Source organism: Colletotrichum gloeosporioides, assembly GCF_011800055.1.
Source record: "Colletotrichum gloeosporioides strain Lc1 chromosome Unknown consensus_38, whole genome shotgun sequence".
NCBI lineage: Eukaryota > Fungi > Ascomycota > Sordariomycetes > Glomerellales > Glomerellaceae > Colletotrichum > Colletotrichum gloeosporioides.
In genome coordinates, this window is record NW_025544683.1 from 170917 (window position 1) to 189013 (window position 18097).

General features: G+C 54.9%; 3 protein-coding genes across 3 annotated transcripts; 1 reads left to right on the forward strand and 2 right to left on the reverse strand.

Annotated features, from left to right (window-relative positions):
• Positions 1 to 1595: 1595 nt before the first annotated feature.
• GCG54_00013571 (Exoglucanase 1) lies at positions 1596 to 3216 on the forward strand (the record flags this gene model as incomplete). The annotated part of the gene is made up of 6 exons (XM_045413423.1): positions 1596 to 2201; positions 2266 to 2354; positions 2399 to 2599; positions 2660 to 2903; positions 2967 to 3103; positions 3159 to 3216. 6 exons carry the CDS (start codon positions 1596 to 1598, stop codon positions 3214 to 3216), a joined length of 1335 nt encoding a protein of 444 aa, XP_045265057.1.
• A 148-nt stretch (positions 3217 to 3364) lies between these two features.
• GCG54_00013572 (Lignostilbene-alpha beta-dioxygenase isozyme III) lies at positions 3365 to 5142 on the reverse strand (the record flags this gene model as incomplete). The annotated part of the gene is made up of 5 exons (XM_045413424.1): positions 3365 to 4024; positions 4082 to 4219; positions 4270 to 4646; positions 4721 to 4844; positions 4924 to 5142. The coding sequence occupies 5 exons, from the start codon at positions 5140 to 5142 to the stop codon at positions 3365 to 3367; spliced, it is 1518 nt and encodes a 505-aa protein (XP_045265058.1).
• Positions 5143 to 9996: 4854 nt separating this feature from the next.
• GCG54_00013573 (Protein PNG1) lies at positions 9997 to 11443 on the reverse strand (the record flags this gene model as incomplete). The annotated part of the gene is made up of 2 exons (XM_045413425.1): positions 9997 to 10855; positions 10905 to 11443. 2 exons carry the CDS (start codon positions 11441 to 11443, stop codon positions 9997 to 9999), a joined length of 1398 nt encoding a protein of 465 aa, XP_045265059.1.
• Positions 11444 to 18097: the final 6654 nt, after the last annotated feature.

An 18097-nucleotide genomic window follows, 5' to 3' on the forward strand; every position in this document is an offset into this window, starting at 1 on the left:
TCCTTTAAATCTTCACTGCATTTTAAACCTATCCCGAGGGAATGAACTTGAGTAGCCTGCAGCAGTTCGACTGCCTGTTTCCAACAGCCGTCCTCCGCTGCGATTTCAAGCTTCACCCAAAGAGGATGAAGTCGACTGATTGATGAAATGGGCACCCGCCATTGTTGTAGTATCTCATAGCAGTGCAGAGGAAGTCTGGCACCCTAGAAAAGCACAGAAAGATGCTCACGCTCTATCTACCAAGAGGTATAGGTTCGGTGTCAAAGGACTGTTTAGTTCGCCGGACAGAAGTACACGATCAAGGTAGCATTCATATGTCGCTTTTACATCTAGGTAGCTTGATTTGCATCAGGTTTCAACTAGAAGTAGTAAGACTCAGAGAACAATCCTCTATTCAATTCGATCTAGTTGCATGACTACCAGTTGCAACAAAAGCAATCCGCCGCTTCAAATTCGACGGCAGCGGTTTTTAAATGGGAAATCAAGAACTCAACTTCCAGACCTATCTGTCACGGCCAAGCTCATACGGTGCGTTCTCTCAGCCTTCGATGGGTGAGCATGCGGCAGGTCGTAGCAGTCCTTCTCAGTGGGTTGGATGGGTCGCACGCAGCCGCAGGTAAATTCGGTTCGGTCGCCTCGTTTTTTGCCCTTTCCACTGCAATCTGAACCCATTTCAAGGGGACAAAATCGAGTAAACAAACGAATGACAAGTCTTCCTCCTGGGTGGGGTCGGGCCTGCTGGTCTGCCTCGCTTGGTTGCCTCTCGTCTGCTTCACCGAAATGTGGACCAATCCCAAGGTGATGAATTCGAGCAGTTGAGAAGTACCGATGTTGTAAAATTCAAAGAATTGAAACAAGGGGAAGGCCGGTACTCTGAAGGGAAACAAAGATGGTTTTTGTGTTTGTTTTTTATGTTTAAATGTGTACGAACTTTTCAACACAGGGGCTGTTCGACTGATTGCCAGGCAGCCATGGTGGCCGTGTTCACTCATTGATAGAAGCCACCCGAGTTGTAAGACCTCAGAAAGCTGACTTCATGGAGAGGTCTTGACGTGTTTAGCAAGGTGGCATGAGAAAGTCGAGCTAGCTTTCATTGGTATGATAACCACGTATTTTGGGGAATCGTTTGATTGACCAGGCCCTCTGATATGAGACGAACATGACCTCTGCCAAGGGAGCAGCCTTTCAGGGAGCATGAGCGCATAAGCAGGCTGGCCTTCGCATTCTCGGACTGAACCGACTCCCACGTCAGCAGCCATCAGATCTGCAGCCTGGTGTTTGGGTGCAGGGCAACTATCAAAGCATCCAGAAGGAGAAACTCCCTCCGTAGAATCCATTTCTTGGCCATAATCCAATGCACATGATCAATACCTGCGCCCGACCAATGCTGAACGACTAATTACTCGGTCTATGCATACGGACCTTTGGAGTCTCGATCAGCGGAGCGTTGGATTATCACAATGGGCGTCGGAGAAGAGTACTTCCCGAGTTCCAGGTGAATTGGATATAAATGTCTTGAAGGTGGTGCCGTGATTGCATTCTGAAAAGATCCTATCATGACTGTGTTTCACAAGCAACTTCACCACAATTGAATCATGCGCCCAGTGCTAATTATCTCATCTCTGGCGCTTCTCGCTGAGGCGCAAAAGGTGGGCGACCTGCAGCAAGAGATCCATCCGAAGCTCTCCTGGAAGCAATGTACCAGCTCCGCCTGCGACACAGTCCAAGGTGAGATCACCATCGACGCAGAGTACCGCTGGATCCACGTCGTCGACGACTGGCACAGCTGCTTTGAGCGCCAGGAATGGCAGACGGACTACTGCAACTCGACGCAATCGTGCACCGAGCGCTGTGCCGTCGACGGCGCCTACTACCCCGGCTACGGCATCGTGACCAACGGCGATTCCATCTCCCAGCAATATGAGACGCCGATCGATTTCAGCAAGAGCCGAAACTCCAGGGTGTTCTTGATGGAGGGGGGCGGGGATAAGTATCAGACGTTCTCGCTGCTTGGGAACGAGCTTGCGTTCGATGTTGACTTGGGCACGGTGCCGTGCGGGTTGAATGGCGCATTGACGTTTTTGGCCATGGACGCTGATGGGGGGCTGGAGAGATATGAGGGGAATGAGGCGGGTGCGAGGTACGGGACGGGGTATTGTGATGCGTCGTGTACGAGATCGGTGAGATTTGTCGGCGGTGAGGTGAGTCCTTCATGGTCATTGCAAGTGAAAGTCATGGGTGGTAATAATATTGACGTTTTTGCAGGCTAACTTTGACGGTTGGCATCCTTCCGCTTGGGATCCTCTTCGAGGCGAGGGCAACCGCGGCGCATGCTGTCCCGAGTTTGATGTCTGGTAAGGGCCCTTGATTCGTGACCTGACATGGCTCATCGTCGTAGGAACTCCAACTCCAGAGCTTTCCAGACGTCGTCCAAGATATGCAGCCGCATAAACTCCTATTCCGTTTGCGAAAACGAGGCTTGTGGCGAGGAACGCCTGCGGCAGTGCGACGGTGGCGGCTGCGATTATAACCCGTACAGGCTTGGTGTCACGGACTTTTACGGGATCGGAGGGGACGTGGATACGTCGAAGAAGTTTACGTATGAACTCTTCGTGCCCTTCTCTCACTGAGAAATATGTCTAAGCTGATGTTTCTTCAGAGTCGTCACTCAGTTCGCGGAGGACAAGATCGCCAAGTTCTTCATCCAGGACGGCAAGAGAATCGATGCTCCATCCCCGGCTCTGCCGAACTTCCCTGACGCCAATGGGTTGAGTAAGGAGTATTGCCGGGCCAAGACCTGGCAGTTTAGTGAGCCGGATACCTTTGAGGCTCTTGGAGGCGTGGCCCGCCAGAACGACATCCTACGCCGGCCTATGGTGATGGCCTTGTCCATCCAGGATGATGTACGAAACCTTCTATCTTTCCAAACTTTGATATTTGAACCCAACTGATTTGGTACTTCCCAGTACTATGCTTGGAACCTTTGGCTCGATTCCACCTACCCCGTCGACAGAGGCAATGATCCTGGCGGAATTCGGGGTCCTTGTCCATGGCAGGAGAATGACCCGAATGACTTGGACACGCAGTGGGGTTGGTCGAAAGCGTAAGAATTGCCCATGTCTACTAGGCACCCAAAACCTTGGCTGATCTCGATGTAGCAAGATCGCGTGGTCAAATATCCGCTTCGGGCCCATTGGATCTACCATCGATATCTGATGGTGTACGAGGGGAAGGGAACCTTCTCCATGACGATAGAATCAGTAGAACAAGATGTGGGTATGAGTTACGCTACCGTGGTTGATTTCACAGGAATTTTCAACACAGTCATCATCTCGAACAACCATCATTTAGACCTAGACAGTCTCTACCTTAGCTCCTTCGCATCAACCCAGTTGCCATGCAGCCCTGCTCTCAGCCTCATAGGCACTTTAACCACTGCCGCCGCCTCCGTGAACTTCCGTGTATCAATAACGTGCAACTCACTAGACATGGTCTTGTAATTGTTGACCAGCACCACCAGAAACCCATCTCCCTCAGCCGCATCCTCCCCCCTCGGCACAAACACCGGCTCCTGAACCATGTGCGTGGATCCAGGATAGTACACCTCCAGCTTCCCCGTCTCGTGATCCAAGTGACCCAGCGCGTTGTACAGCGGGTGTCCGCCGCCCAGCACGGGCATGATGGCCGCAAAGTCGGTCCCCAGCGACGGATCCATCATGTCGAACCAGCTGTGCCGGTGCGCCTTGGTTGCGAAGCGGTCGTCGATGCGCGGGAACTCCATGTCGTGCTTGAGGATCACCGTCGGCTTCGGCAGGTCGAGCGAGTGCTCCGTGGCCGTGGGGTCGAACTCGAAGCGCACGTACTCGGCGTGGATGTCGTGCGGGTCCGGCGCGTTGCCCTCGGCGTCGGGCCACCAGAAGAAGACGTTCTTGTCGGTGAGCGGGAGGTCGAAGACGATCTTGCCGGCGGGGGTTTCGTAGGCGTTTGTGGTGTGTCCTGGGAAGGCGTTTGGTGCGCGGAACCACTGGAAAGTCGTCAGTCAGACCGTTACGTGGCAGGCTGAGGAGTTGTTTGTATTTACTTTAACATCGCTGCCTTTGGCTCCGCGTCGGGGCAGGACGCCGATGTAGATGGGAACGTTCGAGTCCCATTGCCAGTGCTCGCCTCCAGCTTTTAGTCTCTCAATGTCGCATATCTGAGGTATCATAGGAAATAGGACCTGCGAATGACATTAGCAAAGTCATGAGGACCCGGTAAACTTCGACATACCCAGTTGTCCGTCACCGCGAAATCATGAATCATCCCGACGACGGGCGCCACCAGCCACACCGTCTGGTTGAACTTCCCATCTGCGTCAATACTGAAATAACACACGTCGGGCGTCCCATCACCCTTGGCCTCGTACCCAAAACACACGAGCTCGCCCGTGACAGGGTCCAGCTTGGGGTGTGCGGTGAAGGTCAGGCTGGGCAACTGGCCATCAAAGTCGCAGAGACCTTTTGTCTCGAGGGTAACGGGGTCCATGAGGTAGGGTGCAGCATCCTCTTTGATGGCGAGGAGGGACTTGTTGAAGTAGTAGACGTTGGTGTTTGCTGTTGTGCGAACTTTGAATTCTACCGCATCGGTGTATTTGTTGCGGTATTTTCCTGGGTAGATTTTTATGTTAGCGAAAGTGGTGCCGCTTTGGTGAGAAGGCAATCAAGTGAAGGATCAAGTTTACCTGCTAACGCTCGATTTGCTTCTCGTTCTCGAACGAATTTCTCCGTCCTGACGTATTTTTGTTGGAAGTCAACGTTGCCATTGTGGAAGCGGAACGCTGACACATTTCCGTCACCATTGAACCACTATGCAAAGACGCACAACAAATCAGCAACGATACCAACTAGATAAAACCAAAAGAAAACGTCATTCACTAAAACTTACAGGATCATTATCAATGAAGGGAGGAAATTGCGGATCCGGCATGACGCGGTAGAAAGTGCCGTCCAGCTCGGTCGGCACAGTCCCGGCAATCTCGAGGTTGCGGACCTCGCCCTCGAACCGGCACGGCTTCATGAAGCCCGAGAACTGGGGCCGGTCGGGGAAGGATTTGGAGGGTGGGGCCGTGGCAGCCGCCAACGAAGCTCGGAAGTGGCCGGCCATGTTTTTTTTTTCTGATGTGAGCGGAAATCGGTGCTGCAGCGATAAAAAATTGGCAGCTATCGCAATGCAACGCAACGAGAGCGAGAGCGGAAAAGCGACGAGGTGTGGGTGGGAAAGACTGGAAGGTGTCCAAAGCTCCTTATCAACATCCGGGGGGTGATCGGTTGGGTTGGCTTTGCTTGTGTCTTGAGGGAGCGTCTTTTTAGGTTTGATTCCGTTGAGGAGAGAAAGTCTAGCCTTTTAAAGTATTCGCCTCCCGTTTGAGTCGTTGTTCTCAGAGTCCGGGGTACGGGCATTTTTCTGGGCGAAGGCACCGCCGCGGGTACTCCCCGCGTTGCATGCTGTGGTGGACATGCCGGGACCCCACACTCCCCGCCGCCGGCGGCTAGCCCCGCGGAGACACATGGTGCCAAGCTACATCGGTCAGAACTTGCGATTCTCTTGCCCGAGTATGACGGCTCCCACCGAGTTTTGGATTATGGATGACGGGGTTCGGCAGAGTCTAACGGCAACTCTGCCTGTCTCTTTCCCTCTGCACATGCTGTTTTGCCGTCTAATTGCATTGAGTGATCTGCGTTGCTGAGACCACCGGATCGTCCCATGATTCAATGTCGGGGACCGACACCGACCCGAGCTAACTACGAGAGACTCGGCTGTGCTGAGAATGGAGCCATAGAAGTGTGGTTGACGGTGATGCCCAGACTTGCTTGACCATTGAGTGAGATGCCATTGGTTCATCTGGGAGAACCGTGACCGGGGCCGATTCCTATCTCCCCGGCCCGGCCGAGTAAAGTCCGCGGGACCCACATCTGTCAGCGGCCCGGCGGACATCTACGGCCGTGCAAGGCCGATAGCAGTGATATAAAAGTCGGCATCAGGCGCCAGGTTACATGATGTGTGTCCCTTTTAATTTCAAAATTAGGCCGTTTGTGAGTTTCTGACGGCGGCAACTTTGCATCAGTACTAAGGAGCACATAATGGATTGTACATGTCACATGTGCAGCAGAGAGTAAGTGAGAGATGACTTGTTGAAACCTGTCACTATCATTGACGGGTTGCCGCGCAGACTTCGGGCGTATGACACTGAGCCAGTTGGTATTGTTGCTGTATTTGAGATGCTGCTGTGATATACGACACATTGCGCCACAAACGCAATCGCATTTTCTGCCATGGCCCGCTCGAGGCTGGCGCACGGAATTCCATTCGATTTACCCAATGCTGAGAAACTTGAGACGCGACTGACGATGTTCAATTTCAAGCCAAGAAGAATTGTTTCAGGCAACACACTACGAGCGTGATAATATTTTGGGGCAGTAATTGACAAAACAGGGAAGATTCGATAGGAATTATAAACAATTAACAACGTGCGAAAATACGGCCGGGAACCAACATGATAAATAAAGCCATCTTTTGCAAAATCAGCATATTAAACTATATTGGGCTCTGGTACGACATGATTGAGTCCTTCGGAAACACCGACTACATCGTACGCGTCCGTTCGATGCGCAGTACTGCTCACATCACGCAAATTGAAGTTGACATCTCATCTGCGAATACAAGAGACAGAAGATCCTTCAACTTAACACCAAGGCTAATAACTTGCTGAAAATACCCATACAAAGATGACGAACACCACCCTCTCTATTCGTACGATCAGAGCCGAACTGTGGAGGTCCCCCAAGGACAAAGAACTCTCACATCCACAGCCCACCCCTTTCTTCTGCCCATCCTCATCAACCCTAACCCCCAGCCGAGAAACGCCAAAACGCCAGACATCCAGGAACACCTTCGCAAAAGCCCCATAGAAAGCTTAACCCGAAAAGCTTCCAATGTGTGCCCGTCTTACGCCCCCTCTGCGTAAACGCCACCAACCACGTAACCACATCCAGCACATCCTCATTTCCCTGCCCCCCCGGGCCAGGCTTCGTATTTGGGATAGGCGTGACGGGGGCAAGGAGAATACAACCTTACACACCTTTTGTTCTTAGTCTAGTGTCGTCTTTTGGTCTCGGGTACCTGATTGCACCATCAACCGAACGATCTAACATCGGACCAACCCCATTTTCTCTTCTATCCTGGCACAAACACGTCTGCCTACCTACCCGTGCCGTCACCAAGAAAGAGAACACGCGCGGATCACGATGCTTAGTAGGCATCTATCAAAGTATAAACAGAATTTTCATAGTGTGGCGTAAACCTCCACAAATTGGATGTGGCTGGGCTCAAAGGGTAGAAGAAGAGAACACGCGCGGGCGCGCGCGCGCGTATGAACCCACATCACGACCACCACCCCGGCCCCTTCATTTTACTGTACCACACTCTTGGGTTTTGGTTTGCCAAAAACGCCACGGATAGACAAGCTGGCTGCACACAAGCCACACTGGAAACCCAGCTCCAGCTAGCGCATCTCCCGTTCGGCAAACCACGCTGCAAAGCTCCACCCCGAGGGAAGAAAAAGGTCCCCAGTATCCCCCACATTCCGACCCAGTTCCTCGTCATCCTCCCTTTCCCTATTGAGTATTCCCGTCTGGTCAGTGGGCTGGCTCGCTTTCCTTTTTTTTCTTTAATATCGAGGGAAGGGTAGATAACATATGATCGACACAGAAACCGCGTGGCATTTTTTTTTTGTCCCTTCGGACAAGTTTGCGAACCCGAGGTCCAGAATTATCCCGACTGGGGCGGCTCTTTCTCTGTAATGAGTTTCGGATCCGAATATAACACGTGACACAGATCGAGATATCCGCGCGGGAATCAACTCATCGGCGCCTATGTTCCTTTCCCCTTTCCCTGTCGTGCAAAATTGCCGCTGGTCGTAAACCACCACGGTGGCTTTCCACCGCAAGCTTCACGCTTGGCTGTTCATCTCCCAAATCATGCCAATAAAGCCACTCACCACTAGTCCAACACTTTAAACCAAACCTTCTCAAGCTGGTAGGAAATGCACAGTAGGAGAGCACCTCCTGTGAAATCTATCCGAACCACAACCTCAGACACACAACCTCCCCTCGATACCCCACACACACACTGTCTCTTACATAGCAGCAGCATATGTGCATATGCAGCTGTTGCACTGCCGGATTGCCAAGCCGCCATCCGGCGCCGACTTTCCATCAATCTTTGTCGCATTTTGGCTGTTCCTTCTGCCTTCCTTACATACCTCCGCCGGCGAACGGCAGCGGCGGCTGTCCTCCTCCCTCCTCGCCCGCCCTGCTGACTACATCCTGACCGAAGAAACAACGCTCTCCCCCCCAAATTCCCGCCTTTCATCTCCTAGCCCTGCGCCCAATCGAAACCTCCCTGCCTCCCACAACACGTGCCTCCGCCAAGACCACCTGCTCACGAGATGAAATGATGCTCACCAAGCTTGCGCAATCCCGTCAATCAACCTGCCCCCAAATCTCAAAGGCCAAGACCTGTCCTAGTCTCCTGTCTATCGACGCCGTGCACCACTTACCTTGCTGCGCATCTCCAATCGTAACACGTAGGGCCGTCACAGCCAAGAACCCTCCCCTCCGCCCGGCCAAGCCCGGCCGTTCCTCACCTCCTGCACGGCACGCAGCAGAAGAACAACCATACCGTCGCAGCTATTTGAGAAACCAAGAAGATCCCTAAACCAGGGGATGGGGAGGGGGCCACCCGCGCCAAGCGAGCCAACAGCAGCAGCCGGCCAAGACGTCCTAATCCCAAGAATAAACGGGCAAAGGCGGCCACGGAGCCCCAAACATTGGACGAAAACAAGAATTAACCGGGGCGCCTGTCCGTCGCCTTCTAGGCTTCAAACCCGTCTTGGCTTGTTTTGCGCGCTGACTAACGAAACATGGAATCCACACTCGCCCCCTCTCAGCGAACGGAGCAAGGCGCACGCTGCGGAGATTGTCAGCCCGTCAAGCGGTTTGCTCACCGACAGATTGACTCAATCATCACCAGATGGTGCAGTGCAATGATGTAAAAGTTGAAAACGTTGGGTTGATTTTTGTTTTTGCTTCTAATCCTGCGGACATGGCTTATTCAAGCTCGCGGTCCGAAGCCTCCCATCTTCTCGCCCGTCTCAATGGAGCAGGCGGAGAATACAAAGAATCTTTTTAAACTTCTTCGACTCATCAACTCCATTCGGCCAGATGCCAAGTCCATCTGGTGCCCATCGTCGCTCATGCAAAAGATTCGAAGATGCAAGACAAGCCAGCACACTTGTAGCTCCCTGAACGCCCCCAGGAGGAGCTCGGCGTCGTTGTTTGGGCGAGCCAGTACTGTCCGCGGCTCCAACCCCCGATCGCCGGCTCTCTCGCCTTCCCTCTGACCCCGTGACGCGCGGGGTTGGTTGTATATAAAATGACCAGGCAAGCCCTGCCTTTCCCATGGTTGCGCCTTGTGCCGCCAGCTTCCAGCGAACATCCAAGTGGATTTTTGAACAAAGAAAAAAAGAAGTGAAAACAAGTAAATGATTTGGTAGTAGATACAGTCCGTACTCCGAACCCGAGAGACCCAGGGGGTATCGATAGGGTGAAAGTGACAGTGGAGGTTCGACGGAGGCGTTGTGGTTTGGTACGTAGGCACGGAGCGCCGGTCTATAATGCGTTTTTTTCGATGTATCGAATTTAGGTAGATTAGACATAGAAAATATTATCATTGTCCTGATTGTTGGTAGTGCACAATCGTGCAACTCGCCACTCACCATCGTGGGCGAACGGCGGACGACCATGAGGCCGAGAGGTGAAGGACCCGGCACCCGCTGGGTATCTTGAAAAAAGTAGCGGATATTGCCAGGTCACAGAAGAATTGGCCTCAGGTCGGCGAGACGTTGGGGTTCAGCCGCCAGTAGATCAAGTAGTGTTCGCAGACAATAGAGCCAACACTTCAGTGGTGTTGGTTCGGGTTGTGCGGGGGGAACTGGTTATTCCTCGCGCGGGCTTGGGCCGCAAGGTACTCTGCGGATCCCGTCGTCTGGCGACCAGGCTGCTCAGCGGGAAGCTTGGTGTCCTCGCGCCTCTGCTGAGGCTGCGCGACAGGGGCGTTGGTCGAAGGGCTAGGCATGCCCGGAACGAGGTCGGTGACGGCCTGGGCAATGGACTTGATGACGTATCCACGAAGCTCGCGATCTTCCCTGCTGTCCTCCTTCTCGAGTCTGAATCGCTCATCCTTGCCCATGTTCTGGCGGCGGATATTCCTGATCTCTTGCAGGATGTAAAGGAGAACCTCCTCGGGGCACCTGTTCCTCTCTGAGGCGTGTTCGGTCTTGCGGACGTAGCGTCTGGTGACATCGGTGGCACCATCGATTGAAAAGGCGATGCAGTAGGACATCTTCTTGCCCCATCCGTCGGTGTAGAGCCTCGGGTTGTCCCAGGCTTCCTCGCAGGCGTCGACGTGAACCCATCGCTTCTGGTGCTCCGAGTAGACCTCGGTCCAGACGTGATCCTCGGCGTTCCATACCCAACGAACTCTGCCTCCGACGGCACGGCAGAGCATGCTGAAGCAGTTGGCCCACTCGCCGACACGGCCGCGGCGGGTCTGCAGTAACCTCCATACATCGCCGTACCTCGGGAAGCGTTCGTAAGCACCGCATTCGCCAGCAGAGCAGCGGTAGAGTTCGACTCGGAGTGCGCCGCAGGCACTCTCATCGGGGGTTGGCGCAGTCATGCCTTGGGCGATAGTAGGCGACATGCAGACGGGGCAAGGGGGGTTGTTGACCCATGTGAAGAATGATCGCTTGAACCATCTGGCGAGGAATTAGAACAGAACGGATGGATCCGTGTGAATCAACTTACCTCAAAAGTGCCCGAATAACGCAATCTTGGTAACCCCAGGTAGCCTTACGTCCATCACCCATACTCATGGCCTCGGCCTGCATTACTTGGCACTCCTCCTCGGCTTCACCGTAAATCCGATCGAGCGGTATGCACTGCAGGGCCTCATCCAACAAACCGGGGTTCTCGTACTTAGTAGGGGTCAGAGACAAGCTGATGAGGAGGTTGCGGAATTTTTGCGAGTCGCGGTCGCCAGCGGCGGGCGGAGTAGGGACGATAGGGAGATGGCGGATGGAAGAGTAAGCAGGTGGTGTTGGTGTCATGGATCCGGTGTTGCTGTGAGAAGTTGAGGGTCTGCCGGGAGAAGCGAGACCTCGGAGGTTGGCGCTGCTCGCAGATTCTCTAGGCTGGGGAGTGCCTTGACGAGAAGAGCGGAAGTCGTTCATTCGCTTGTCGCGGAGGAGAGACTCGAACTTTACCCTCAAGTCCCGAGCCCACTCCTCGCCGTAGTCTTCGCCATTGCCGTTGGGCGGGCCAGGCGGGTATCCGTTTCCAGCCATTTTGAAGTTCTTGTCGGTGGTAGGTAAGAGTAAATGTCGAGAGTGTCGAAGAGAGGATTGGATGGAGGAGAGTCTTCGACAGAACTCTCCCAAAAGGTCGTCAAAGACGAATTGGGTGGTGTCAGATCAGGGCGGCGGGTGAGTTGGCTAAAAGAGTGGATGTGGTGGGAATCGCCGGCGAAGAAGAGACCACGGTCGTCGTCGTCAGCGCAGGTTGTCGTGTGAATGATTCGTAACGTCGTCGGTGTCGAGTGCCACTGTCAAGCTGGAGCTGTCCCCTTTTGCTGTGGTGTTTGGTTTTCCTCCTTATTGAGTCCGAGTGTGGTGCTAGTTCGTTGCGTCCCGGCTCGGCAGCGTTCGAGAGTAGTCCTAGCCCAGAAATTGGCGACTTTTGATCGGTCGGTCGGAGAGGCGATGGCCGTCTTTTGTCTGGCTGGCGTGCACCGGAGTCGAGGTCGAAGTCGAAGCGATCGTGACCAGTCTCGCGAGAGGTGATCTAGAAGAACAGGATCGGGTGCTTGTCGTTCGGTAGAAATCGAAATCGGGTTTTCGTAGGGCGACGAAGTGCGGTGTTGAGAGGAAGGGATGAGATGGGGGGGATGGGGGTGTTGAAAGGGTTGGTAGCGGGCGGAGAGGAGGGTGCAATTGGGGGGAGTGAGAGTGGATAACGGGCCAGGGCCCAGGGGGGACTGAATAAAGAGCGTACGCAGCAGTTGACGGGAGACTCTAATTGGTACTGCCACAGCGTGACTGCGCTGCGTGCTGCGTATGCGTAAGTGCGAGCAAAAGTGAGCGAGAGGGGGGCGGACGGAGTCGTGGACATGGGGGAAGGACGACGACGACACTGAAAGCCTCGAGAGAGAGATGGTGGACGGGGGGGGGGGGGGGGGGGGGGGGNGGGGGGGGAGGGGGGTGGGAGCGGCCAGCGGGAGGAGTGCGAAGCGTAAGGTCGCATACGCACGCTGCTCTCTGGCTGGCTCCTCATGGGCGGTTTACGCGTAAGCTGTGTGGCAGCAGCCAATGGCAGGCGCCAGACTGGTGGTGAGTGGGGTCCGCTCAATCCGCCCCGGCACGTACCACGACCCGAGTGCCCCCCCAAGTAGAGGCAAGCGTGCCGGGGAAGGAGGTATCTGCGTACAGGTACTTGCCCCCAGCACCCGTGCCTTCCCTGCAACTCTTGGAGGTCCCCGTAGGGAAGGAGCAGCGCCTTCCATTCTGACTGAGGAGACGACTGCCTGCCAACTGGAGACGATGTGGTGGACAGCGAGCAACGACAACGAACACAGAGTCAGACACAGAGTCAGACACACGCAGCGACAAGAAAGCCCACGATCTGCCTCCCGAGGTTGGTGAATACCCAGACAGAAGACGGCCAAATTGGACAGGGTCATGAAGAGCAACCCACAGTCGACAATCCGCCGTCCACCACAGCCCGCAGTCCACTTCTCGCAGGGCTGGCTGGTGATGCCGGGCATCAGAGTGTACTGCGTGGTACGTACGAAGTTCAGTTCGCAGGCATGTATTCCATCCATCCCATCCCATCCCGTCCCGAGCAAACCAACCGACGGACAGCTTACGGATGCGCCAAGTGACGAATGCTCTTATCGATAAATCCCGTCGCCTCCCACTTACCAGACGCGCCAGGCCGAGAAGAGACGTTTGGAGGGGCCCCAGGTAATGAGGCAGTCCTTTTTTCTTGCGCAGCCGCCCACACGAGCAACGCAATCTTGGCAGAGCCCAGGCAACGGCAACGCAATCCTCCCGGTGACGAGGCCGGGACGGACACTACCTTACGGATACACTCTGAGGTGTCTCTGCTCCAGTGCTCCTCCTGCTGAGCTGGTTGTTGTCGCCGACTCGCCGCCGCCGGAGGAGATCCGCGCAACGCAGACGCAAGACGCAGGCAGCATGTGCGTACGGATGCTGAATCGAAATGAGATTGCGACTCTGTCTTCCCCATACAAGACGAATCACTTGCGAGACCGAACGAGGCTGAGAATTGCGACGACGATGGCAATGTCGAGTCCTGTCTTGGCATCGTGTCTTTGTCGTGATGGATGATCAGCTGTTCTGTTCCAGGAACGGGTTATGGGCAGTTGGATGAGGAGGAATCCTCATGATGAGAAGCAGCAGCAGCAGCAGCAACAGACATCACCAACACCAGCAAACAAGCACCATCGCCAACAACACCAGCACCACCAAACATCTTCAACACTGTACCTACTGTGTGTTCAGTGCACCCACGCCATATGGGAGCAGCAGCATGTACCGGTACCTCGACCATGTACCTAATTAAAGGCGCTGTCACTGGCCAGAGCAAGATCCCCCCCTCCTCCCCTCACACACTTTTCCCGCTGGAGTCGCCGTGTGAATGGAAAATAAGGGCGATGACGAGGCGTGGCTGAGGCCTATTCCGTCTATTTCCAGCGGCAGCCAGCGGCAGCCCAGGCCACCTGCAGCGGTTTTAGCCTTTTGGATTGGCTCCATCCGTCCCAGATCTGTGGCTCAGCTGGCCCCGGCGCCTCACCTCAGCCCTCACCTGTCCTCCCTCCCGCTGCGTCCCTGGTCTTAGGTACCACAGTAGGTAGGGTTCCTACGGTAGTCACAGAGTGTCGTCCCGTACGAACTGAGCGCGGGAGACGGTGCTGGTGTGCTGGGGGAGCTTCCCATCCATTCTGTAACTGGGTCGAGAACCTTGGGGAGGGAAGAGGCCTACGGATGAGCCCAGCTCCGGCACCAGGCGCCTGCCGGCCGTGACCGATTACGACAGCACCGGCTGCCACTGTCCGTTTTGCAGTGCAGCAGTTGTCATGCAGCAGCAGCAGCAGTAGCATGTTCCTTCCTGTTGCTGTTGCTGCTGTTGCTCCTGCTTCGGCTGCACCTCTTGGCATTGCTCTTGCCTCTTGCTCCTGCTCTGGCTGTCTTTGTTTCGCAGCTGCCCTTTCCTTTCCCATCTTTTGCATTTGTGGCAACATCAAGCGAGGCAGAAACAGAAACAGCAGCAGCAGCGACAGACACCTGACACTAACAATTTATCTCTACCTACGGCACCAGACGTAGACAGACAGACGATGGGTTTCTTCCATTTCCACCCTAGCCTACTACCTCCTGAGGCTCAGGCTCCTTTTCGCCGCTGCACATCATTGCCGTTTATCCCAGCATTCCCGTCCGCAATCTGCGCAAATACGCAACCACAACCATCTCAACCACGGTGCATACGGCACCTTTGTCCGCTCCGCCAACGAGCCCCATCAAATCAAGCCACAGCTGGCTTTCCTGCGGATGCTTGTGGCCAGCACGACATCGCAAGCGCAAGCGTCCACGATGATCGCCGTGTGAGACCAACCGCTCATCAAACTAGCAGCCACTCCAGATCCCCTCCAAAAACGGTCAAAAATGCTTCTCTTAGCATTCCGTGATAAGGGACGTTTTGCTCCTTCCGCCCCCTTAGTGGCTGTCGCTGCGACTGCACCTCTCCAATAACACCACCACCACACCATCTCGCTTCTTTCGCGTCTCGTCGGCCTTTGGACCCCTAAAACTCTGTCCCTGGTCTAACAACTCCTGCGCAATCTTTGGACTCTCTGCTGCCCTGCATTCGCCTGTGGCTGGTGTCCTCCGGAAACCCCTAGGCCGCCAGCTCCGGCAACAGAGGACAGCCAAGGAGAGACACGACGACGACGACTCAATTCAGTCCCTCCCCCCAAAACTTACGTGACCGCATCCCATTGTACAAAAAAAGCTTACACGTAGTGCGACACCTCTATTTCACACTCTCTTTTGCTTGCGCCATCTCCCATTGGCCATCCGTTCTCATCGGCAAAGGCGCGGCAGGGGCTTGACGGCCATCTGCACTCAACTTCAGTCAGGTACACACTCAAAAACGAGTCAAAGTACTCAGGTACTCCCAGTCTTCGAAACCCCCCGGACTCAAGGTTCCTGCCTCTTTCGCCTCCCACTCAGCCTCGTTTTCCCCTTCCCGGTCCTGGTCTCTTCCGGTCCGCGGACGCTCATCCAACAGTTCCATTTTAGCTGCACTCGTTTCCCCGATCCCCGCATCGCGCGCTGCGATAATCGCCAGATACCCTTGGCCAGCCGACTGCCAGTTCGTCAAAGTCGCGGCTGACGAGGCACAGTCCGCGAAACTTGGCCCAGCTGGCAGCTTGGTAGCCTCATCCGCCAAAGCTTGACTGTCCCTAGCCCATCCATGGGGCAAACTGGCACTCAGTAATAATGTTCGAATACAACACACACCGACAAGCACCTCTGGAGCTTCTTCTGCGGGCCATTTCTTCCCGAAATCTTCTAGCGGTCGCCCTGAACCATGGGTGATAAGCTCTCCAATCCAAAGAGATCCTCACCCGATCAAGGTCTGATCGCACGTCAAGCCTTGTGTTACGTTACGTGGACTTGCGTCAACGGTGGGCTCGTCAAATCGTTCTCGCAAAGTCAAATGCCCGTCGCGTCTGTCCTTACTTACACTGCTCTGATACCTGAGTCTGCACACTTTCAACCTCAGGCTTGCGGTTGTACGCCAGTCGGAGTGATTGGGTTTGATGAGATGAACCGAGCAGTTGGTTTTTCTCAGACGGTCTCTGACGAGGGCAATAATCCTCCGGCACCATGATGACGAGTCAGCGGCCGAAAACTAGAGCACGAGTCCAAGTCGGCTCAAGAGGGCCTGGCCGCGCGCCGTAGCCACTGGCGCTATCAACCGCCATTCTAACACAATCTGGCCGCCGTCAACTCATCACCAGTTCTTGGCAATCTCACAACTCGACAAGTTGAATCCATCACGAACGACAAGGGTCTCTCTTGCAGGCCGGTTCCTGGCGATTTGAAATCTCAATACAGTTCCTGGGACTCTTCTCCAGAGACTCCCCACAGCCTGGAACAGAGGCCCTGATCGGCGACCACGATGCTTTTCGCGGGCGACCCAAATTGGGTGCAGGCTGGATGTGTCAACACCCCTGGTGTGGGCCTTAGCGGCTCAGTGACGCGTCATCCACCTTGTCTCACGTCGGTTCTCCCCAATGGTGGCTTGCGTGTTGTTCCAAACCCGTTGCCACCCCACCTCAGACCGCACTCCTTCTCGTCTCGAACTGCCACAAAGGCGTAGCGAGCGACTTGTCGAATCCCCATTCTCGCCTTATTCACAAATTAGAGAGCAAAGGTGTTGCTTGATTGGCCAGGGGCCAGAAATGCCCAAGCTTCCCGCTGCTCAGAAACCTCTCATTCCATCAGTCCACGTCGGCTGTCGGCAGACTTGCCAAGGGGCCCTGCATCGAGCCGGCCAATAGTGCCTCTCCCACCTCCCGTCTGCAGAGGGCGGCATCTTCGACTTCCAATTGTGTTGAAAGGAACAATAGCAGGATGCATTTGGTGACGAGGGCTGTATGGTGGAAACGAAACAGCAGAGTGGTGGGAACGACAGGTGAGGGTTGGTGTTGGGCGGTCTGAAGGTGGCCCACGATGGGACGAACGACCCAAAACCACCTCACTCCCGTGGACCATGGTCCCCCGACCCTACGGAGATGCAGGCATTGCATGGAAAGTCGCCTAGTCCGTCCAGGTCGGCATAGCCCGATTAATCCAGGTACAGATTGCGCTCTCTTTCACTTCCCTGGGAATCACGAGCCGGACTCCGAGTTACGCGAACTTCTAAATGAGAAGGACGTCAACTTCTTTCCGTCGCCTGGATGCGGTCTTGACGCGAGTGCCAAGACGCCGACTCATGTCCATAAAGACGTGTCGTCTATCCAGAACCTCAGGATGTCAGCCAGATTGGACTCCGCCCCGGGCTGCGTATTCTGACAACCTCTTGGCCCCCATTTCGCCCCTTCTTCTCATCCGTGAAACCGGGAGGTCACGATTCAAACATCGAGATGACGAACGCTCATCCCAACTTCTCCTTCTGTTCTTTGTTTTCACGATGTTGTCACAAACCGCCCACAAAGGAGTACCCGCCCCCAAGTTTCCGGGCTCGCTTTGGTGTTGGATGGTACGGTAACCGCGCTGGCGTCTCACAGCCTTTCGGTCTGCCCCAGTCACGGGATCATGTCTAGCGACATTGCCTATTCTACCTACCGAGGGGGGAAAAGGAAACGGCGAAACCTTGCGGCCGTCGATCTCGTTGTCCTCGGCCCCAGCCTATCGGGGCTGGCTTGCGTGGTCTGACCCGGCCGGTTCGTTTGTCGTCGGTTTGTGTGCGAAGGAGGACGGAAGGGAGGGGGGTGCTCCAGAGAAAGCTCGAGGCGGGACGCGCGTACCCTAGACCCTTCCCTTCCTACTCATCCTTGCAGATCAGACATTGGACCACAGCGAGAGAGACACAACAGTCTGCTAGTCGTAGACTACCTTGCTCTATCCGTATTAGCCTCGTCGATACCCGCTCCCGGCGGCCTTTTCTTCGCTTCGCTCGTTGGCGAGAATGTTAAGGTATCGGTTCACAAGGGAAGATGGTCTTTTGAGGACAAGCCAGCATGGCAACATGGGCAAAAGACTTGACTCCCTGCCCTTGTCCCTGGTTCCCCTTCGTTTGGTTCTTCAGATATCTGGTCTTCTCAAAGTGTGACTAAGCTGGTCATCTTCTTTAAACGGATACATCCCGGTGGGAGGACGCGGCGGTGCCGGTGCCTCGGACTCGCTACGTAC